This window comes from Haliotis rubra, unplaced genomic scaffold, assembly GCF_003918875.1.
Source record: "Haliotis rubra isolate DU_JTF1 unplaced genomic scaffold, ASM391887v1 Scf696, whole genome shotgun sequence".
Taxonomy (NCBI): domain Eukaryota; kingdom Metazoa; phylum Mollusca; class Gastropoda; order Lepetellida; family Haliotidae; genus Haliotis; species Haliotis rubra.
This window is the reverse complement of record NW_025767408.1, coordinates 201,713-226,406: the sequence shown is the minus strand read 5'-3', so window position 1 is coordinate 226,406 and position 24,694 is coordinate 201,713. Positions and strand designations below refer to the sequence as shown.

At 39.1% G+C, this 24,694-nt stretch overlaps 1 protein-coding gene across 1 annotated transcript in view; it reads right to left on the bottom strand.

Annotated features, from left to right (window-relative positions):
* The window catches only part of LOC124258522 (thimet oligopeptidase-like), a 41,716-nt gene that overhangs the window by 4,821 nt on the left and 12,201 nt on the right, over positions 1 to 24,694 (bottom strand). Inside the window, 12 exon segments of the mRNA XM_046692596.1 lie at positions 1,482 to 1,713; positions 2,080 to 2,153; positions 3,202 to 3,309; positions 3,716 to 3,820; positions 4,187 to 4,252; positions 5,042 to 5,203; positions 6,518 to 6,682; positions 10,869 to 10,904; positions 10,906 to 10,924; positions 12,124 to 12,236; positions 12,819 to 12,856; positions 13,383 to 13,514. Of these exon segments, the coding sequence (XP_046548552.1) occupies positions 1,482 to 1,713; positions 2,080 to 2,153; positions 3,202 to 3,309; positions 3,716 to 3,820; positions 4,187 to 4,252; positions 5,042 to 5,203; positions 6,518 to 6,682; positions 10,869 to 10,904; positions 10,906 to 10,924; positions 12,124 to 12,236; positions 12,819 to 12,856; positions 13,383 to 13,514 (1,250 nt within the window).

The window sequence follows — 24,694 nt, the reverse complement described above, 5'->3', positions numbered from 1 at the left end:
TACCATCAGGCAAAGGTAGACGCCTGATCATCTTGCATGCTGGTACCCATAGCAAGGGACTGATTGGGGGTTGTGACTTTGTTTTTGAGGCCAAGAAATCTGATGGTGATTACCATAGCGAAATGAATGGGCACGTATTTTTGGATAATGCCAGTTACCATAACCTGCGTGTCCCTGGTACCATCACACCCACCATGAGCAATCTCAAGGCTCAGTTGTAGGATTTTGTCACTTCCTGTAACGTGCCTTACAGGCAATCAGAAACAAAGCCCCAGCTCATGGAAAAAGTCCGGCAGCACAAAAAGCCAATCCAGTACATCACTGATGAACTAGCTGCAAAACAAGGCCACATAATAATAATAATAATAAATGGATATTTCTTATGCGCCATAGTCCATCCAGAGCATGCTCAAAGCGCTACATATAAAAAGAGTCACTAGAGTTCAAGAGGAAGACATAGTTCTGCGTACACCAGTACGGCACTGTGAGCTCAATCCCATCGAGCTGATCTGGGGTAACTGTAAGAATTTTATTGCTCGCAATAATACCACATTCAAGCTTTCAGACATTAAAGAGCTTGTGTATGCTTCTTTTGCGAGAATTACCCCAGATGTGGCAAAAAGCTGAAGACCGTGTTCTCATAATCGAGGACGAATACCGTCTGCAGGACAGAGTTAATGTCAGCCGAGTTGCACCTGTTGTAATTCCGCTGCTGAGTCCTCTGATACTGACACTTGATATTTTGAGACCGTCCCTGACATGCACTGCCCGTGCGTTACATAACGCTGTCACCCTGTCTGCCTGCCAGATGGGTCACAGTATACGTGTAATTTGTTTCTTTGAAGTGTTTCTCCCATGGAATTTTTTCTAAGTTTTTCGATATTTTACGAGTAATCATTATGATTAGGGAATGGTACATCGTGATTACTCATATGCGATATTAGGTTGAGGTGGTATGAATGATTATATATGAGTTTTGAATCTGAAATATCAACCATTATCAAATAATTGCCAAAAAGCATTTTCCAAGCATTTCTGGCCTTACTTTAGTTTGCTGGTTTTCAGGTAATTTCAACCAAGTTAAACAATTCACATACAGTTGGACCGACTGATGTACTATCAGCCATGTCATTCTGCATAATATATTGGAGGAGTAACAAGAAAAGTGTCATTAAGATTTGTGTGTACTCTATTAAACTTTTATTAGAGGCAAAATAAATGAGTTTGTATAAATATTTCACTGTTTATAAGTGTAGTGCAATGAAAATGCTTCTGAGCATGAATTTGTGTACTACATAAATGTGCATGTTTATGAAAGAAATAGCAGTAATATAAGGGAGGTAACTCTGAAAACTTGCATATTTAGAAAAAGCACTCAAATGATCCAGGGCGACAACTAACATCATAATCTTTTGACCACAAAAACATGCAGAAATCATCTTACCTACACGATGCACCATGCTCGCGTTATTGTCCCTTACCTCGGGCAGTGTGTGTATGGTCTGGTCGAACGTCCCAAGGAGAATCTGCCGGAGGTTGAACAGACCAGCATTGGCAATCCGGCTCTTGGTGAGTTTTTTAAGGAGGTCATCTGGAATGGCTGTGCTGTCCTTGTAGTGGCCAGACATGCGACACAAGGGTTCTTGCTCCCAGCACCAGTTCTCCAGCATCTGGGAGGGCGCCTCCACAAAGTCTCGCTCCACATGGGTACCACTGCAGCAACAACACAATGCTCAGATTACAGGACTGGAGGGAGTCAACCACAGGTGTTCATTCTTAGCCTGGGGAAGTTAATGTCTGTGGTGCTGTTATAGTACAATAGTATCATCCTTAACCGGGGAATGTTCCAAGTCTGCCATGCTATGTCATGATACAATTTTATCATTCTTAATAAGGGAAAGTTCTGTGTGTCTGTGAGACGTATGTCAAGTCGAGCCCCCAACTGATGATTACATAACACATTACTATGACTGCCAAGAGAGCTAGAATACATTACAGAGAGAGGATATTCATGGGTACATTGTTACACATTTATAATGGCTAATTCATCATGTCATCTTGGAAGCAACAGTCACATACCTGAACAAAGCAAAGTTTGCCCGTGCACAGATCTGATGCATGACGTGGCCAAACTCATGGAAATATGTCTCAACCTGCAAGAATGCATGCTTTAAATCACCATGGCAACCACACATAATCAAACAACACATTCAACACATCACCAACAACTCAGATTTTTCGTCACTACAGTGGTTAAACTTCATGTAGGTTTGCAACAAAACTACAATCTTTCAGAACTACTCAAGGAGGCGTTTTGCCATGCATTTGTACTGAATACTGCTTTGAATAATATTTCAGTTACACTACTGCCAGTCAGTATAATAGGCGGGAAAATCCTGAGGGATGCAGCTGCTAGACCTTTACCACGATGGTGAAACCAACAGACATGGTACAGGCTGAACCAAGCATCATAATCTGGGATACAAACACATGATCCTCAGAGCCTGGCAGAACTAAGGATCATAATCTGGGATACAAACACATGATCCTCAGAGCCTGGCAGAACTAAGGATCATAATCTGGGATACAAACACATGATCCTCAGAGCCTGGCAGAACTAAGGATCATAATCTGGGATACAAACACATGATCCTCAGAGCCTGGCAGAACTATGGATCATAATCTGGGATACAAACACATGATCCTCAGAGCCTGGCAGAACTAAGGATCATAATCTGGGATACAAACACATGATCCTCAGAGCCTGGCAGAACTAAGGATCATAATCTGGGATACAAACACATGATCCCATAGATAATCTGGGATACAAACACATGATCCTGAACCAAGCATCATAACCTGGCAGAACTAAGGATCATAATCTGGGATACAAACACATGATCCTCAGAGCCTGGCAGAACTAAGGATCATAATCTGGGATACAAACACATGATCCTCAGAGACTGGCAGAACTAAGGGTCATAATCTGGGATACAAACACATGATCCTCGGAGCCAAGTGGAACTAAGCGACACAAATCTGCACAACAAATTACAGCACCTTACAACACTTGGAGATCAGTGGCCCTCATTTGTTACAATATGTAGGCAGTAACGGTATGAAAGAAGGCAGTAGATAGTGTAGAAGATATGAAAGAAGGTAGATGAAAAAACATCTTGGCCCTGTGGTTACACAGCTCACCTCATCATGGGTAAGTAGGGACGGCTGGTCTGCAGTGGACTTGGTAAAGTTGGCCACCATGGCAGCTATAGATATCTGGCGAGATCCGTTTGGCAGCAAACAACCAGGCTGAAACAGAGTCACATCACTAGTCATACGTCTTGAGTCATGTAGCATTATTTCCTGAAGGATTTCTGATGTCTTTTCCCCCCAAGACAAATTACCGGAACATGAGTTTACTATGAATAGTCTTTCTGATCACAGGCTGTTTTCATGAATAAAGCAAACGTACCTTTAACAAGTAGTTATGTGTTATCTCAATTAAGCACCTGTATCATGTCTAAGAGTTCATAGCATTCAAACCAGTCTTAAATCAGTAAAAGCAATAACTAAGGCTTTCACCATTAGGCAAAACGCAAATATCAGTAAATTTTGACTGATTTTCTTTGGTCTCCTCTGTATACACTGAACAACAAACTAGAATAACACTTGGGTTCCACTGGAAGGTATGAACACTTCCTTCCACAGCCTGTACCTGCAGACCGAAGCAAGCAGCATGGCCATATTTCCCTTCCCGTGGATACAGGTCCAGATAGAAGTAGCCCAGTAGCTCCTCTGTCTTGGCGTCGGTCACACTGTACTGAAAACAGACACAATGTTTCAGGGAATCCTTTGATCATACTAATTTATCATGGACTTTAACCAGTTACCACATTACTGTCAAATTAAATATATAAGAGTGTTGACTGTAATCCTGTCTGGTCTGGATATATTCTATTTTGCATATCTCTCTTTGATGAATAATATCCAAATTCAAGAAAAAACATTCCTTTCAAGATAATTCATAAATATTTGATTCTAGTGGCCTCAAATCACTATTTGAAGTAATGAAGGGATACGGTTAGATTCACCAAATATGTGAATGAATTGTAACAGCCTTGATGAGTAGTGTCTTGCTGAATATTTACTGACTATCGGGTATCCGCAGCACAACTAAATATCTTACCATGGTGACATCTTCAAACCAGACTTCAGGATCTTTGATTTGTGAAAACTTAAGTCCTAGTAGTTCCTGAAACAAACAGAAGTCATTAGGTAGTTGAATGAGGGATGTTATGTCACAGAAAATGAAAAATCTAGCATAGGGACACAATCAGCCAGCACAATCAGGGCAAAGGGAGACAGTCAGCCAGCACAATCAGACCATAGGGACACAATCAGGGCAAAGGAAGCACAAATCAGGGGACATAGGGACAATCAAGCATAGGGACACAGCCAGCACAATCAGGGCATAGGGACACAATCAGCCAGCACAATCAGGGCAAAGGGAGACAGTCAGCCAGCACAATCAGGGCATAGGGACACAATCAGCCAGCACAATCAGAGCATAGGGACACAATCAGCCAGCACAATCAGAGCATAGGGACACAATCAGCCAGCACAATCAGGGCATAGGGACACAATCAGCCAGCACAATCAGAGCATAGGGACACAATCAGCCAGCACAATCAGAGCATAGGGACACAATCAGCCAGCACAATCAGAGCATAGGGACACAATCAGCCAGCACAATCAGGGCATAGGGACACCAGTCAGCCAACACAATCAGGGCATAGGGACACAATCAGGGCATAGGGACACAACCAGCCAGCAAAATCAGGGCATAGGAACACAACCAGCCAGCAAAATCAGGGCATAAGAACAAAATCAGCCAGGACCATCGGGCATATAGGGCATGAGTATGCACAATCAGGGTTACTCCTACAACTGACCATATTCATGGGTGAAGCAATTGACTCAATACTTGTGTTTTAATCTAGTCTAGTGTTTTACAAATAGATTTTCATGATGAAGACCGTACCTGGTATATTTCCAGGAGGCCCTTGGTGACTGTCTCCATGGGGAAGTACTCCTTCAGCTTGTTGTGATCCACTGCATACTTTTTCTCCTCCACCATGGTCATGTAGTAGCGGAAGTCCCAGTAGTTGATCTTACCATCATATTCATAGCCATATGTCGCACACTGAAACACAGAAAGAGGAGATCAAACCAGGTTGGTTGGCCTTGTTCGTAAAGATATATGCACATTATTATGACTCAAATATTTTTCACTTTTTGTCACAATAAGTGACCTTGACTTTTGATGTCAGCCAATTGAATACCAGAAAAATATTGTTCGGCATGTTCCCCATGTTTGGCCATTTTTAGCCACAAGCCCCAGCCTAATTTACTTACTGGTCACAGCAAAGCAACTTGCTAAACAGTTTACTGACATCACATGATGCCCACATCCAAACATTTCGTCATTACTTAAATCCTTCTGTGTGGGGACCATGATCAGTTTCCACATCAATATGATGTCATCATATGGGGAACAATACAGGCCAAACAGGGGCGGATACAGCTTTTTTAGAAAGAGAAAGGTGCACAATTCATTTTCACCCATTTCAATGGTCATTTAATCAACTTTCAGGACAAAAAGGCGGATGCACACCCCTGCAACCCCCCTCTGGATCCACCTATGCCAAAGTTCAACTTCATCTCAGGAAGTTTCAAAGCAGCTGCTAGGTAAAAAGGAATTGCATGTTGAAATGATTTAAAAGCATTTCATTACATTTAGAGTGTAATGGCTGAGGGTACCAGAAATGAGCTTTACACATTGTACCCATGTGGGGAATCAAACCCTGGTCTACAGCATGATGATTGAACCACTCCAAAAAAGGTAACATTTCCATATACTGTTAAGAAGGGAACAGACCGCCTCCGTGGTGTAGTGGTTAGAGTGTCCGCCCGGAGAGCGGAAGGTCGCGGGTTCGATCCCCGACCGCGTCATCCCAAAAGACGTTTAAATATGGTACTTGTTGGTCCCTGCCTGGCGCTCGGCATTAATGGGTACAACAAGGACTGGTCGGCTCGGAGTCAGTATAATGTGTCCGAGTGGGGTATTCATGCTTCACTGCGGCATGGTATCTCAGTGGGCTAGCACTATAAAACCAGCTTAAGTCTGGGCTAGTACAAGCAGCCGCACATACACATACACATGCATGCACGTCGTCATATGAGCGAAATATTCTCAAGCACAACATTAAACCTCACCTCACCTAAGAAGGGAACATACATGTTAAACAAATACTAGATAAACAGGTTGAAACATAACCCCACATAAAATCACAAAATTCAGAAAAAAATCAAACTTGAAGAATTAGTAATAAAACTAAATTATATGACTGAAAAAATCTTCAAAATCAACAAAATAGTTGGATAAGCAACCACACCCCAAAGTATATTGCGATGTCAAGTATTAATCAATCCTGATAATACAAATTTATAAGATTACCTCTTCTTTCTTGAAATTGAGGAAGTCCTCCATCTCTCCCTTGCGGAGAGGTTGCAGCTTTTGTGTGAGATCTTTCAGGAATGTGTCGACAGCCTCTGGCGTCTTGGCCATACGCATGTCTAAGATGAAGGCAGAGTGGGTTGGGAAGCCAAGGAGTTTGGCTTTCTGAACAAAACAAAAGATCATTTCTGAGATATATTTTCTGCATTACTATTGAAGGACTAGTAAGAACTCTTATGATGCTGACAAATGGGAAAGTAGGTACTTTGGCAAGTGATCCCAGATAACTGTATCTTGTCCCCCGAAGGTAATATCAGTAGTATGACACTGTAGCTCATCTGGACACCTGGTCCTAAATACTGAGGAAGTAACACTAAACTCTAATTACCTGAACAAGGCTTCATTTCACATTTAGTGAGGTTGGGCTAATGTGTGGGTGTCACTAACAGGTCAAGTACAACATCAGTCTACTGTATGCAGTTTTCTGACTGTTCAACATCAGCCTACCATGTGGGTTTACTGACCTTTCAAGTATAACATTAGCTTACTGTGTGGTTATTCTGACCATTGAAGTACAACATTTGTCTACTGTGTGGATTTTGCTGAACTTTCAGTTACAATATTGTGTGGGTTTTACATACCATTCTAGTGAAGAATTAGCCTACCTTGTGGGTTTTACTGACCTTTCAAGTATAACATCAGCTAGTTACAGTACCAAATGAGACTACTGTGTGTTTTTACTGGCAGTTGCACATTAGCCTACTGCGTGTGTTTTACTGACAGTACACCATTAGCCTACTGTGTGGGTTTTACTGAACGTTCAGGTTCAACATAAGTGTAGTGTTGTGGGTTTTACTGACAGATACACTACACCGTTAGCCTACTGTGTGGGTTTTACTGACAGATACATTACACCATTAGCCTACTGTGTGGGTTTTACTGACAGTTACACTACACCATTAGCCTACTGTGTGGGTTTTACTGACAGTTACACTACACCATTAGCCTACTGTGTGGGTTTTACTGACAGATACACTACACCATTAGCCTACTGTGTGGGTTTTACTGACAGATACACTACACCATTAGCCTACTGTGTGGGTTTTACCGACAGATACACTACACCATTAGCCTACTGTGTGGGTTTTACTGACAGATACACTACACCATTAGCCTACTGTGTGGGTTTTACTGACAGATACACTACACCATTAGCCTACTGTGTGGGTTTTACTGACAGTTACACTACACCATTAGCCTACTGTGTGGGTTTTACCGACAGTTACACTACACCATTAGCCTACTGTGTTACACTACACCATTAGCCTTCTGTGTTTTTACCGACAGATACACTACACCATTAGCCTACTGTGGCTGTTTTACGGATAGTAACACTACACCATTAGCCTACTGTGTGGGTTTTACTGACAGATACACTACACCATTAGCCTACTGTGGCTGTTTTACGGATAGTTACACTACACCATTAGCCTACTGTGTGGGTTTTACTGACAGTTACACTACACCATTAGCCTTCTGTGTGGGTTTTACCGACAGATACACTACACCATTAGCCTACTGTGGCTGTTTTACGGATAGTTACACTACACCATTAGCCTACTGTGTGGGTTTTACCGACAGTTACACTACACCATTAGCCTACTGTGGCTGTTTTACGGATAGTAACACTACACCATTAGCCTACTGTGTGGGTTTTACCGACAGTTACACTACACCATTAGCCTTCTGTGTGGGTTTTACCGACAGATTACACTACACCATTAGCCTACTGTGGCTGTTTTACGGATAGTACCACTACACCATTAGCCTACTGTGGGTGCTTTACCGACTGCCTGTGAGTTTACAGTTACAGTACAGTACACATTAGCCTACTGTGGGTGTTTTACGGACAGTTAGAGTACACCATTAGCCTACTGTGTGGGTTTTACAGACAGTTACAGTACACCATTAGCCTACTGTGGGTGTTTTAAGGACAGCACAACATTAGCCTACTGCCTGTGAGTTGTACTGACAGTACACCATTAGCCTGTGTGTTTCACCAACAGTTACAGTACACCATTAGCCTACTGTGTCTGTTTTACGGACAGTACAACATTAGCCTACTGCATGTGGGTTGTACTGACAGTACACCATTAGCCTGTGTGTTTCACCATCAGTTACAGTACACCATTAGCCTCCTGTGGGGGTTTTACTGACAGTACCACATTAGTGAACATTGTGTGAGTTAATGACAGTACAACATTAGCCTACTGTGTTGGTTTTACTGACAGTTACCGTACACCATTAGCCAACTGTGTGGGTTTCACTGACAGTACAACATTAGCCAACTGTGTGGGTTTCACTGACAGTACAACATTAGTGTACTGTGTGTGATTTAATGACAACACAACATTAGCCAACTGTGTCGGTTTTACTGAAAATGCAACATTAGCCTACTGTGTGGGTTTTACTGATAGTACAACATTAGCCTACTGTGTGGGTTTTACTGATAGTACAACATTAGCCTACTGTGTGGGTTTTACTGATAGTACAACATTAGCCTACTGTGAGGGTTTTACTGACAGTACCACATTAGCCTACTGTGTGGGTTTTACTGATAGTACCACATTAGCCTACTGTGTGGGTTTTACTGATAGTACAACATTAGCCTTTTACTGATGGGTTTTACTGATAGTACCACATTAGCCTACTGTGTGGGTTTTACTGATAGTACAACATTAGCCTACTGTGTGGGTTTTACTGATAGTACAACATTAGCCTACTGTGTGGGTTTTACTGATAGTACAACATTAGCCTACTGTGTGGGTTTTACTGATAATGCAACATTAGTGTACTGTGTGTGATTTAATGACAACACAACAACTGTGTCGGTTTTACTGATAGTACAACATTAGCCTACTGTGAGGGTTTTACTGATAGTACCACATTAGCCTACTGTGTGGGTTTTACTGATAGTACCACATTAGCCTACTGTGTGGGTTTTACTGATAGTACCACATTAGCCTACTGTGTGGGTTTTACTGATAGTACCACATTAGCCTACTGTGTGGGTTTTACTGACAGTACCACATTAGCCTACTGTGAGGGTTTTACTGACAGTACCACATTAGCCTACTGTGTGGGTTTTACTGATAGTACCACATTAGCCTACTGTGGGTTTTACTGATAGTACAACATTAGCCTACTGTGTGGGTTTTACTGATAGTACCACATTAGCCTACTGTGTGGGTTTTACTGATAGTACAACATTAGCCTACTGTGTGGGTTTTACTGATAGTACAACATTAGCCTACTGTGTGGGTTTTACTGATAGTACAACATGATGGTACCACATTAGCCTACTGTGTGGGTTTTACTGATAGTACCACATTAGCCTACTGTGTTGGTTTTACTGATAGTACAACATTAGCCTACTGTGTGGGTTTTACTGATAGTACCACATTAGCCTACTGTGTGGGTTTTACTGGTAGTACAACATTAGCCTACTGTGTGGGTTTTACTGATGGTACAACATTAGCCTACTGTGTGGGTTTTACTGACATTTCAAGTACAACCTTAGCCAACACTACTGTATGATAAGGGCCACAGTAAAGACTAAAGTGCAATGTTTAACACTTGTCATACAACATAAAGCTAGTTGTTAGTGAGACATATATACGCCAAGGAGATGTCATCCGTGGTAGGTTTATGTATGTCATTATGCAAATGACCCGGAAGATGTCTGTTGTAGTTGCAGCCCTGACACTAAACTAGCCACAGTTATGCCAGTCCTGCTCACCTGTCATCATTTACACAAACCGCAACTTGGCCGCAGCCATTGATAGAGAGACAGGGTTAAATACCAAACTGACAAATTCTTTTACAAGAACATGCTTTCCTTTCCTGTGTTGTTTTTCTAGTAAAGATTAACTAGCACTGTAAAGGAAGGCGAAAAACAGTTAAGCAACAGTAGTGTAATCTTGGAACCCCAATGGTTTTTACAACATTATTATGACAAGGGCATCTTCACCTTTCCTGGTCAATAACAAACATTGAAAGCAATGCAATCCTACTTCATAATTTAGCCATTAACAAAAGACCTTCCACAAGTATGATTCTTACAGCTTAATAGTGCTAAAACAGTCAGTGACAATCATCTTATCAGACCCAGACGTTACATTTATTATCCATGACACAAATCAGTCCATAAATATGGGGGATTTTGGCGTTGTTTTTTAAGCTACGTTCATCAGTACTCTGACCTACCTGATAACTTCCTGACATATATCATTGCTATAACTGTGAGTGCAGGGATACGGAAGGTTGTGGGTCTTGTTCACTGACTACATACCTCATGCCTCAGCTTGACCAGCTCCTCCAGGATCGGGGGTGTTCTCCTTCAAACATCTTAAACAGAACCCATGTTCAGTGTTGGAGTACAGGGATAGAAATGCAATTTCTTGAAGGGTGAGGTGAGGTGAAATTGGGTTTTACGTCGTGCTTGAGAATATTTGGTTCATATGACGACGTGCATGCATTTGTATGTGTATGTGCGGCTGCTTGTACTAGCCCAGACTTAACCTGGTTTTATAGTGCTAGCCCACTGAGATACCATGCCGCAGTGAAGCATGAATACCCCACTCAGACACATTATACTGACTCCTAGCCGACCAGTCCTTGTTGTACCCATTAATGCTGAGCGCGAGGCAGGGACCAACAAGTACCATATTTTAACGTCTTTGGGGGTGACGCGGTCGGGGATCGAACCCGCGACCTTCCGCTCTCCGGGCGGACGCTCTCACAACTACACCACGGAGGCGGTCAATTTCTTGAAGGGTGCTATTGGGAATTAGACAGCTCATTTAGGTGTGCCTTTGTGAAAATATGTATGCCCATACCTCATGATGATCCAGTAAAACTTAAAAAATTACAACAATTATGTTATTTCAATTTATTGTTTAATACAGGAATAGATGTGTTATTATCCAAAAGAGGATTTCCTGTTATGCACACTGGCATTCAAAATGGCCATGGCCATGTCAAGCTAGGAGATTGAGAGTGCAATCAATAAATTTAGTCATGCTGCTAGGGCACATTGAAAATATTTCATCCCTGCCATTTCAATATTTAGCAAATTAAGAACTTTTGATCCCTGGTGTAATTTGTACAGAACATGTTTTTGGGGTCGATATGACAAGTTGCATAAGTAAAAGTAAACACTGTTTTAATCAGAATTAATTATTGAATAAATATATCAATAAGGATGTAGATCACAGAAAAATGTCACAATTTTTCATTATGTTTCTTTCGAAAAATATTTTGGATGAACCATTGCACTGATGCAAACATTAGGGTTTCTAGAAATATATATTGGTCACTTTTAGTATGTAATTATGAAACATTTACACAAACATGGTCATTAAGTCTGTGATTAATGACTACTTATAGTGACAGTGACATATCCGGTAATAAGTCTTGGCCCATACAGACCCTGACAGCTAGGTAGCAAGTACCTGACTGATCACTGTCAGGGGGTCAGCTTGGTATGAGGTCTTACTTCCAGTGTAGTATAGGGACACATGTTCTGACAAGCGCCTCTAAATTACCTGGAATTAAATGCTGTTTCCATCTTTCTCCTTGTGTCTGGGTTCCTGGCTTTCTTCATGCATGGGAAATAGTGGGGGTACTTGAGAGACACCTTGTACAACCCACTCTCAGTCTGACACAACAGTGATACAAATATAGGAGCAATTGCAAAGCATTAGATCTTTCTAAGGGAAATAAAGAAACACACTGTTGATGTAACAAAGTGATTTTACAGGTCCCTACACTGTATAATTATCAAGTTACTATGTTCTTTACTAACTTATTGTTCCACAATATCAATGCATTATCAACTCAACTGGCTAGGGGCTATATTTTTATGACCTAAAAAACAAACATGAGGAAAGAGTAATAATAATATGTAAATACATCCATAATAATGTAATAGCGAATAATTTTACTATTTAGTGAGATTATTGTTCTGTAAGGCAAGTATCAGGATTTTATGAATGTTTCATTCTCTGACACAATACAGTCTATTAAAAATAACATACTCAATGAACCTAATATAACTGTTCCAAACACTGGCAAATATACATGAAGTGCTGTGCCCCTAACTAAGTCTCAAGTCACCATGGAATTGTGGTATACAGTTGAATGTACAACAGTCATCTGGTTGTCATGTGGTAAATGGCACTACATAAACTACCACGTTTCAGACTGGTAAATAAGTAATAAGATATTCTGTATCATTTACCTTCTCTAAAGCTTTCAGGAAGTCATCAGGCAGCCCGACTGTAAAATAAACAAGAATCACATACAGCAGGAGACTTTCTTTCTATCACCAGATTTGTGGATTATTATCCAAGCCATAATGTTATAAATGTAGAACAAGTTACTTCTTTCCAAATGAATTTATAACAGTTGAGCAATGAAAACCTCCGATGCAGATTGGTATCAGACTGGTTGTAATTCATTGACTTGTTATACAAATGAAAATCTGTTTCTTTCATCTTAATTTTGATCACATGTATCTTGCAGAATCATATTTTGAACATTGGTTCTTTATGTGAAAAGATTTAGTAAGTGAAAATAATTAGGAATACAGATTTAGTACCTGCATAACATTCGGACAAGCACAATTTCAGTTCATCATGTAACTGGCCCACAATAAAGAAGTAGTGTAATCAGAAAAGGTGTCTCACTACAAAAATGTTTTAAATTATAAATTCTATTCAATTACAAAGATGAGAAGTAAACCAGCAGACTTGGAGAATACGACATCTATTTCAATACAATTGCCATGCTCATTGTGTTATACCTAGCTCCTCCTCTGGGAACTCTAGAATGGTGTTTTCCTCATTTAGATTCTTGCTGAAGTCAATTCCCAGGTCACTCATTCTCTTCTTCAGCGCCTTGATGCGGTCTTGGACATCCTTTGGAAGATGCAGACCTGTGAACAGAATATCATGCTAATCAGGTCCTCCCATTGTGGCACTGAGCTTGTAGACCATAGTCTTTACACACGGCCAACACACTGCCTTCATGTGCCAGGTGCTGGAGGGTGGGAAGCTCGTCTAGGCATTGCTGAAGCCCAAACCAATAGTGTGACACTCTGTTTAGATAACAGGATATAACATGAGTCCATGACCAGAATGTAATAGTCTATCTACAATGATTCTGGCACCACTGGAGGAAGTCACTAGGGATGTAGGGTATCACTATAACACCCGTATGATCCTGACATCATAAAGACTGTGTAAAACATGTTTTTGAATGCATAACATAACGGTAAATAGGCAAGGCTAGTTTCACTGGATGGATGTTAGTGAAATTTGTTCACTGAAATCATGTTCATATTTCCATAAACCCAGAGTGGAACAAATTGGGGAAATGCAGTAACCTGAAAAACATCTCTACAAATCAACTAGATGAAGAGAACAAATCACTGGACTATTTCATTTCTGATATATGTTCCGCAAACATGATAAATACACTTTTGCCTATGCCAATCACACCATATCTGACAAAAGATATCTTTCATTGACAGGGCCATATTTGATTGACTTCAGTTTCGGTTGCTCCAATTATGTATCAACTTTGGTCAATACAATGACCAATTTTTAAATTTTGTCTAACACTACAATATTTCAGAGATAAGACTCTTACAAACAAAAAGAACCATTGCAAATTAACCCCAGCAATTACACCAGGGTGCTATGTCAGAGATTCATTAATTAGACCATGAAAACTTTCACTCGCAGCATATTTCAGGATATTTTTTCCCACTATGACATGACATTAACATGACAAATTTAAGCATGCGCAATTTTTTAGAAAAACTCTACTCAGGGCTCTATGGAATAAAATGATGAAACGTCCTGACCTTGGAATATTTTTCACAAAAACAACCAAAGTAAAATATGTGGAATAGCTGATAAACATGTCCTGAGTTTCCTCCAATGAGAATTGCCCCTACTGTGTCACATGGTGCACTGTTATATCCTGATCTACTGCGGAGGCTGTGTTTGTTCCAAGATGTATTGCTTTGTGATGTTTCTAATGTCACTTGATGCTCTAACAAAGATTTTACACGACATGTGGTCAGAGTGGTATTCCCTTTGTAACATCTAACATTCATGATAAAAAGAGATAATAATTTCTTTACAATCAACACGGAATGACAATGTTCAACATTGCTTACTAGGTACTTAAACTGGAATACCAAAGTGAATCAGTGTCAACTAATAGAGTAGTCTCCCTTATTACTTTTGTCAAGATTTAGGAAATTTCACAATTTCTCAATTCGGAGTGGTTGATAACATGGAACATTAAATCTCAAGCACTACAGGTAACAAATGTCAAGCATTTCTTTCCAACTTCTGTAGCAATGTGTAAAGACATGAGTGCATAGCTTTGTAAGGCATCAATATAAACTGATAAATCAAGTAACTTATTCACTGTACACTGAGCTTGCATCATCAATAAGCTTCAAATCCAATATGTATGCTATTTTTCAGAGCACCCCATCCAAGACCGAAAGAGGACATATTTTACAAAAAACACACCCATCACAACAAAGGATGGAATATATTTGCCAAGCAACTATTATCAAAATAAGTTTACTTCTATCAATGCTTGAACTAAGTCTCTGGAAACAAATAAAACTTGTGAATAGTTTCAATAAATACCTTATCACCCTCAAAAGTAGATGCCAACATCTCATGTGGGACTTTGAGCACTCAGAACATCAGATACTTTTAGCAATATGTCAAGAACTACTTTGGATGAACGAATAGTAATAACGAACAAAAATTTCAACCATTTGTATTCTATTTCCTGTCTAGGCCCTGTTTTATCTGTTCATAATTCTCTACTCAGCTATATTTTGGGGTGAAATGATGCAGACAATTCACAAGAAAATTTTGTGGTCCCTCTTAAACATTTCATTCAAATAAATAGCAAGACATAAAATGCTTCCTGACTCACTTTTATCCAAAAGTTAGAAGAGAAGCCAGTAATCGTGTTGCAATAAGTCAACAGTGGTGACCAAGATTGCTGTAAATAACAACACGCACGCATGCACATACCCACGCACGAACGCACGCACACACAAATGCATGCACACAAACACACCTCATGATAGGCTCGCTGACTTGGTTTGACAAATGTCATAATATCCCAAGTGAGTAGATCGATGCTAATGATATAGATCACTGAATTGTCTGGTTAAGACTCGATTATTTCTGCCAAATAGGTGGAATATTGCTGAGTAAGGCATTTAACAACAAACAAACAAACAAATTGTCATATCTACAAAGTTTTGAAAAAAGAGAGTGCACTATAGTCAAGAAATTACAGTCCCATGAGAGCCATATGGGAGTCGGGGAAACAAAGAATGGACTTCACTATATTTCTTATAGGGCTTTTCATCCCTCACTGTGGTGGTGTGTGGTCCTGTGCACAGAGCTCAGGCCACAAACCTAACTTAAAGGTCAAATAAACTTTGTTTTTGTTACGTTTTAAAACACAACTTTGCAGATTCGTGATACCTTTTCGGGTTATTAATGCCGACGTGATTAAAGTTGCCAAACAAATCATCAAAAAACCAAGACAGGTTTCAAGTTATAAAGTTGAAAAATAGCACTCATCATTTGAATGAAAAAACATGCGGCTTTGTCGCCAAATCGGAGGTTCAAACGATTCACTATTTTCCCGAAAATTTCTGGGGAAAAACGGGTTTTCAACAAACTGGGCTAAAAATATGTATATGATTGATGACCATAAGCTTTTCATACAACTTGTATGCGCTAGGTGAAATAGGTCATAAGCAACTTGGAAGCAGGCTGTCTGGTGAATACTACATATTTTAGAATTAATGAGTGAAGGCTTTGGTGTGAGCTATTTTCACAATGTTTTGTTGATATCTCACATTTTGGCGTAGCTTTTTTATATGTTATGACAGTAAATAAACTGTTTATATAATTCCATTTGTCTATTTCACCACACGTCAATGTTCTTCTTACATTTTGAAACTCACTCTTCTCAGTTCGATGAATTTAAAAGCAATGTCATTATTTAGCGTTGACAGAATTTCTAACTGTGATATAGATATGTCGTTGTCACAGACAAAACTCAATGTCTTGTTTTATTGACACCTGTGTGTCTGCCTGCCTGTCTGTTAATGACAATATTCAATACACAACTGCAGCGATCACTGACCACATGCAATTTGAACTTAACACCAATCAGGCTATACACCATAAACAAAACGCATTGATTTAAAACAGTGGCCCAAGTTGGGTCTCTGTCACATTATGTAATTACACAGACAGGCAGGTGATGATACTTGAACACATGACATGTTATGATAAAAGTAATTAATCTCATCGTTGATTGCAAAATGTTATACACAAAAATGAGCATGTATTTACAAATTATCCAACATCTCTATATATACACATGTGTACGAGGGAGTATTAATTGCTGTATTGGAAATGGGATCTGCTAATACAACCAGCCGTTACACTTGAGTTTTGCACACCCACCTATGAAAACTTGTAACTGACTGGGTTCGACAGTATCCCGCTGCTTCGTTTTCGAGGGAGGTAAACCCAAACCTGTACAAAATATTGCACTTTGTGATTTGCGATTATACGCTTATAATTTTGTTTATTTGTTTTTTCATAATCAGCAATGCATATTATATGTCATGAAGAAGTGATAATTGTGTTTTAATTATGTTTGATTTTGTGGTTGCATGTGACCTTTAAGCAATGCTGGGCCTGGAGAGTCCTTGGATGGGTGACCGTGTTTGGCAGCTTGAATACTGAGAGTTTCTAGGACTTCAGTCCTGCCCCACAATGATGCATATGTGATATATGTGGTCTCACCTAAGGCAAGCGAGTTTGTTCAAAATTGCCTCTGTTCACCCAGCAGAAAAATTGGTAACTGGTGAGATAAGTCATGTGACTATTAACCTTCTAGCACCTCACAGGCAGCTTGGGTTATCTTGGGTAATAATAATCAACTTGTCTGTGCTTTACGCAGCGGCAATGGATGGAAAATAGCACATAACAAATGCACTTTTTACTGTCTCCTGCATGACGACCCAATGCCATGAGCACATCTAGAAACAGAACGTTCTTACTTCCTCGGACATGCTTGACACAATACATATTTCTAGTGTGGTTTGATGTTTCCCGGTTAGTGCGAGACAGAGTTCTGTTCTTATTCCCGGATCCTGTGATGTTTTTTACTGACATTGTATGTCGTGAAGGATGCTGTGTCAGACATTGACGACTAGCCGACCACAAACCATCTGCACTTTTTAAAACATAAAAGACATCCTTCTAATTTTTCAAACGTTTACAATTCCTAGTAGGGACGATTTAAGAGCCTTACTTTTCACATGCCACAATACAGTGTTGTACATTCCCACTTAATGCCTACAGGGTAAGTTTATGATGCATGGGTTGGCCTAGGAGACATGGCCTGCTGTGAAGAAACTGAGAACATCACTTAGCATGAAACCTTCTGTTGTCCAGAAGGGTACATTTGAGTGCACTATAATCAAAGTTAAACTGCTTGAGACTAAGTTGATCTAGCACAACAAAAGATCATCTTCAATATACAATAATTAAAATTTATAAAGTACATCTCTGTTTGTCCAGAGTTAAGTACTTATCTTCTCTCCAAAGAAATAGGGTGATGCTTCAATTTTCACATGTTTTAGCAGATATAGTGTTGTCAGTAGCAGAAAATATTAACTGTGCTGGTTTCTTGCACTTCCTTACAGCCTCAGTGCTACGGTGCATAGTTATATGCATGGCTTCTGGCTCTTCTATGCCTTCTGAATACAGTCGTGTGCAAGTACGTGTCCCTAAGTGGTTGGTGAAACAAGCATTGATTCCAGTAGTATTGCACATGTCTTTCATGAGACCTTGAAGTTGTTTACACCTACCACCTGGTTGTTGAAGTGCAGCTTGTTGTTTTCATTACTAGGAAGGGGTGTTCAGTGGAACAGGGCACTGTTCCTGATCTTGGATAGTTAGAACTCAGCTAGTCCCCACTAGAATGATGATGTAATGTCTTTGATTCAACTGATCAGTGACCAGTGATCTGTCAATGAAAGACCAAGGCAAACTCTGTTGTAACCAGATAACAATTACATTTCTAACTATAACTGTTGAACCTGCTGTTCAAGGTAAGCTAGAACTGTTTTATGAGTTGGTTCCAGCAGTAAGTACATAGCGAACTAATAAAATATATCTTCAGTCTTGCCATGCTACAAGCGCAACCCCTAAATTCATTCATGACACATATTCTGAAGGCTTGAGGTTACTAAAACCCCTGGATAAAATGGTCAGCTGGCATGCTGTTGGCCAACATATATTCTACTACTTCAGTCACAATTTAACGGTGTATCAATGCTTCATAATTTTTTACCTGTAAAATACAATGCAACTAACCATGTATGGATTCATGTTTTGTATAGTAAAGACATTATCAAAAAGTAATATTTATAACATTGTACAATACCCTGCCCTGATAACTACTGGGGCTTAGCTTACTGCTTCTCCAAACCTTTCCTTCTGTGATATATAAATTGTGAGTGAGTGACTGAGTGTGATTATACATTGCTTTTAGAAATATTAAAGCAATATCATGGCAGGAGACCCCAGAAATGTGCTGCACGCATTGTACCCTTGAAGCGAACCCCAGTCTTAAGCATGAGTGAAGGCTTAAAGGTCACATAAACCCTAGGGGGTACAAATACATAAATCACTAAATGGCATCGTTATAAATGAAACCCCGTCATTAAAACTACTCATTTCGACCTTTAATTGACTTAAATCGACCTTTTTGACAACAGTGCACAATTCTCACCCGCGAACGAAATTTCAACCAATCAGAGCGGCGCGCCTCTGTGACGTCATATGAGGAATAGCTTTGAGAGCCGATGCAGAATTCATCTACATTTTAGGGGGTAAATTATCGTGTTTACAGGCTTGTATAAACCTGAAATCGTGACAATTGTTGTGGAAAATGAAAGCTATATGTTCTCACAATCTACTGTCATTTAATTTTGTCTCCTGCTTTGCCTAGTTTCCGAGTTACAACTTGTTTTCATAGACGATTCTGTCAAAATCGATTGGTGTCGTTAGGCCCTATTTTTATAATGACTGATCCAAATTGATCCCATTTCTGTGTTGTTTTACCTCGATATTTAATCATGTCATGTAAAAATCTGTTTGTATTCTCAAAACAGTGTCGGCCCATAAGTTTTCACATGCAATACAGCAATTAATACTCCCTCGTATAAACCTACACATGTTATTTGTCATCATTCACTTGATGGTCAGTTAATGAATTTATAACAGGTATAATTAGTGGTAACACACTTAGATTACCCGACAAAGGTTCCCATTTGGCATTTCTTGTGTCTGGAGTAAATATTCAACATTATAAACATCGATCAAAGGATTAACCGATAACACACTGATTGATTAATTACTTTTATCTTACACAGCGGAATTGTCAAAAGGTAGTGTTTATGTATGTAGATTTACTAATCTATACTGAATACACTCTTTCGTGTCGGTGTCTGCGTAGAAACAACGTCCTTCTTTCAAAGGATTAACCGGCAATACATTGATTGATTGCCCATTATTGGCTAACTAAATTACTGTTTTTAAAGAAAGGCGGACATTATGCAATTAGTTGCCAGGTGTGCTATCTTGGGTGACCAATGAGACTATACACCAATACCTGAAAAGATTTATCACTTTTTCGTATATTAAACTGTTAAAAGACTCATCATTTGGAACAGTTTTGTGGATATTGATGGATACATTCCTCGAACAAGGTAATGGCCTGATATTGTTCCTATAACTTTAATCTGTTTTAATTTTAATATTTGCATTTTGTTTTTATTCATTTGTCGTAGCATTCAACAGAATCATTGTTTTCGCCCGTGAAGTGTAATGAGACAGACAACATGCACTAGGGTGTGTGTGTGCGAATTATGATTCACATTGGCAAACTATAAAATGTCTAGATATTACAGTTCTGTTATAAATTCACTATAAGTATCAGCAGATCGTCTGCTTTTTATTTAGTTTCAAAATGCATACAAGTGTGATAATAAACTAATTAGAATTATAAGACCAAATATAAAGACGCACATTGACTAGTATCTACATACTGGTGAGTGGACATTAACCATGGGAATGTAGCAAGAAATTTATCGCACAGTATTGTGACTTCGACCCCCACCTCGCTTCCGTGGAAGAAATCGTTATGTTATAAGTTGTGTCATGCAAAATCCGTTTGGTTATGATTCAAATACATATTTAACAACGAGTAGAAAGTAGTCTTGATTTTCTAACTTGATGAAAACAAACTATAATCTCATTAATTCTAACAGATTTATTTATTTTTAAAATGATGCCTCTGTCGGGAACATCCGCCAGTCTGAGGATAAATGGTATTTAGGTTTGTTTTCACCGAGTTACAAAATCAAAACTACTTTCTACTGGTAGTAAAATATGTATTTGATTGATGGCCAATAGGATTTTGCATGACATAGCATATATCATAACAATTTCTCTCGTGGCAGCGAGGTGGGTGTCAATATAATACTACTTACAATATTATTGTTACTTCGACGACAACCTCACTTCCGAGGAAGAAATCGTTATGTTACAAGTTGTGTCATAGAAAATCTTTATGGTCATCAATCATATGCATATTTTACTACAACTAGTAAGTAGTTTTGATTCTTTAACTTCCGTGAAGCGATCTGAACACAAGTAAGATATCGCTTTCAGGCTTCCACAACGCCGCTTCGCCGCACTCACAAACATAACCCATTTAGCACGAACTGCGGGATCCTGTGGAAATCTGTGCATGGGGACACCATTGCCCGACCCCTAGGAGCAATTGACGACAAAGCAACGATTCGGCATGTCGTCGTTGATGTCGAGAAATCATCAAAATGATGAGCGTGTGCTACACATTTTCTATACAACTAACTGAAAATCGTTCCTCATATGACGTCACTGCAGTGCTCTGGCGACAGAGTTACGTAACCTGTCTGTGGTTTCGTTGGCGGGCGAGAGGGAAGCAGGCGACTTTTTGGCCACTTTTAATCGCTCGGTATTAATTAACCGCAAGTTTTTTAAAGAATAAATTTGGTGTTCCGCATAAGACTAACCACAAATCTTTCATATGTAATGGTTAAAAGAGTAACAAAAAACAAAGTTTAGTGGTTCTTTAAACCACACCACTAGCCCACTGCACCTCATCTTGCATGAACGTCTATTACCATAATAACATACTCTATTCATGCAATTTCTGTAACCATCATAAGGAGAACATTTATGCTGTTACTTGTTTAGCCGTTCCATGGGTCACTAGGCAGCGAGATTACTGAAAGCTATTGCCAAGCTAGAGTTAGGGCCTTTCAGTTAGGATTATTTGAGAATGCATTCATTTGTGTTTTGAAATCAGGGGTGGAAATAACTTTAAAATTGCTAGTGTACACCGGTACAGTGGCACATGTAAAATCACTTGCCCTGATAATTTTTCCACTATACTGGCCGTTTTCTGGTTGATTTTTTAAATAAACAATATAATAAACATTGGAAAGTCAACTGGACACCGGTACAGTGTGATATACATATTTGCTTGCCTGACAGAAAAAAACACTGGACTCGGACGTCGGGCAATGGGTTATTTCCACCCCTGGAAATATAGGCAAACCACTGCAAATATTCTTATATGTTAAGATGAGGGTTTGCGTTGTGTCAGAGCTTCTGAAAACAAACATGGCTGCCTATTATTTGGCCATACATAATACATCAGGCAATGAATGTAGATGTAGTGCTTTCCAAAGCTTCTTTAGTGAACTGTATTTTATTTTTTCCTATTATAGTCATGATGCACAAAAATGCTCAACTTATAATTTCTTTTCATTTTATCCAGAATAAAGTTGGTAAAGGAAGAACAATTTGGGAAAAAATACTCAAATTCATAAATTTTGATGGCAGGCACTCTAATATGACAGGCAAAGTTAAACAGCAAGATAGATCAGGGTTAGATACGGTCTAAAATTGCAACACAACAAAGGCTGGGGCAGACATTTTGATGGAAAGTGGGGAATGAGGAAGATGTCTTATAATTTGTCAAACTTCACCTGGTGTGGTTTGGGCATTGTGACATATGGATCTCTCTAATATCTCTTTTAGTATCAAGTTATATGAATATGAATCTTTATTCCTGAAACACACCAGGAACTTAGCAGCAGAATCCTATGATAGGTTTATTAAGGGTTCATGCACTAGTAGTTGTATCTACATCTTTGTCATCACCAGCTTTTATGTCCAGACTGTAGTTCTATGGCATAAGTGACAAAAGTATATTATCAACAGATGAAATGATTAAGAGCCTTATTACCACTAAAGAACTATGTGATTTCTGGAAGTGGAATACCCAGGTAACTTTAAGGTCTAACATGGTTCTTGTCAAAACATTCTAGGGTCAACCATTATTTTGTCAATATTTAGATTGAACTGCATTCCATTTTTAAACATGAAGAAGGATGAAGGATGGTACTCCCTCTGAAAATTAAGCAAAATCACATCGATTGTTTTAGTTCAAACTAATCTGAGAGTGTTTTATTTATCACTGGTCATTGCTTTTTGACACCATCATATTACTTTTTTCACATTGTCAAAATAAAAAATAATAAAGAAAATTCATTTTAAATAAGTTACATAAGATTACAACATCATTTACTGTTTTGAGAATTTGTTTTATTGCAGCTTACCATTACTGGTATGATGATTGTGTAACATTCCTATCCATCATTTTCAGAAATATTGTTACATGACGGGAGATTAGCCAGCCTTATTACAGCGGCAATACTTAACAAGTTTGTTTACACTATGTGCCGCCATCAGTTGTGACTACATGTAATAAATTTGCGGTGTAGTAGTACTGTGTATCGATTTTCAGTTAGCTAATGATATCTGGTCATTTATCATTTAAATAAGGCATTTATCCATGACATAAGCTTATGACATAAGACCATTTATTACCTACGAGGGCGAAAATATCGGGGTTCAAACAATGCCCTAGGTCAAAATATCACTTTGTCTTGGTGATGTGACGTCATAAACAATGCTATGACATCACGTTTCATCTGTGACGTTGCATTCTACATGCAGCGAAGGCGGGTAGCCTGCCTATGTTTGAACAGGGCTCCAGATAAGGGCCGTATCGGTGTATATACGGATAAAAGACATGCACGATACGATAGGAAATAATTTAGGAAACGTAGCAGATACGCACCACAGCAATGGTGTACGGTCTTAGAATCATTTACAGAACTTTTTATCTGAAAAAAGTATTGTTTTATTGTTTATTTACTCAAGACTAGCAATGTTGTAGTGCATATATGAAACGAAACACAAGATTATTGATACGCCATTTAATTCCATTCAGTACTCTAAATGTACTCTTAAGTTTTTCCAGTATTCTTATATTGAAAAATAAGGGAGTACGTACTCCTGATGTTGAAAAATTATCTGGAGCCCTGTTTGAAAGTCGATTTTGGTTTATTTACCTCAATTTGACGAATTTGGTAATAAACAGAATATTATATTCGTGCCCATATCATACTATGTTTACGACACGAGTGCCTAAATATCGGTATATCCCTCGCTCTCGCCCGGGAAATACCAACATTTAGGCACTCGTGTCATAAACATAGTATGACATGGGCACTCATATAATGGATCAGGAGGTCCAGGTGTTTTGGGGGTAGGTGTTTTCTACGGCTTAAGAGACAGCTGGCAGTTCCTGCAATTACTGATTACGCGAATAATTGACCGGGCAATGTAGTCTAACCTGTCAATTCCGCGAAATTTGCACCAAGCGAAAAAAAGTACGTTTACAGTATCCTCTATGTATGTCCAATGATATAAGGATGCAAATTAGATTAGAAGTGGGACTTTTTTACGTGCACTTTCAACAGATTCAAAAGCTAAGTATCAGTGAAACTGTACACCTGTACCTGATTTTTCTTTATTAGCACAAAATTGATATACAGATGGGAGCAACATACAC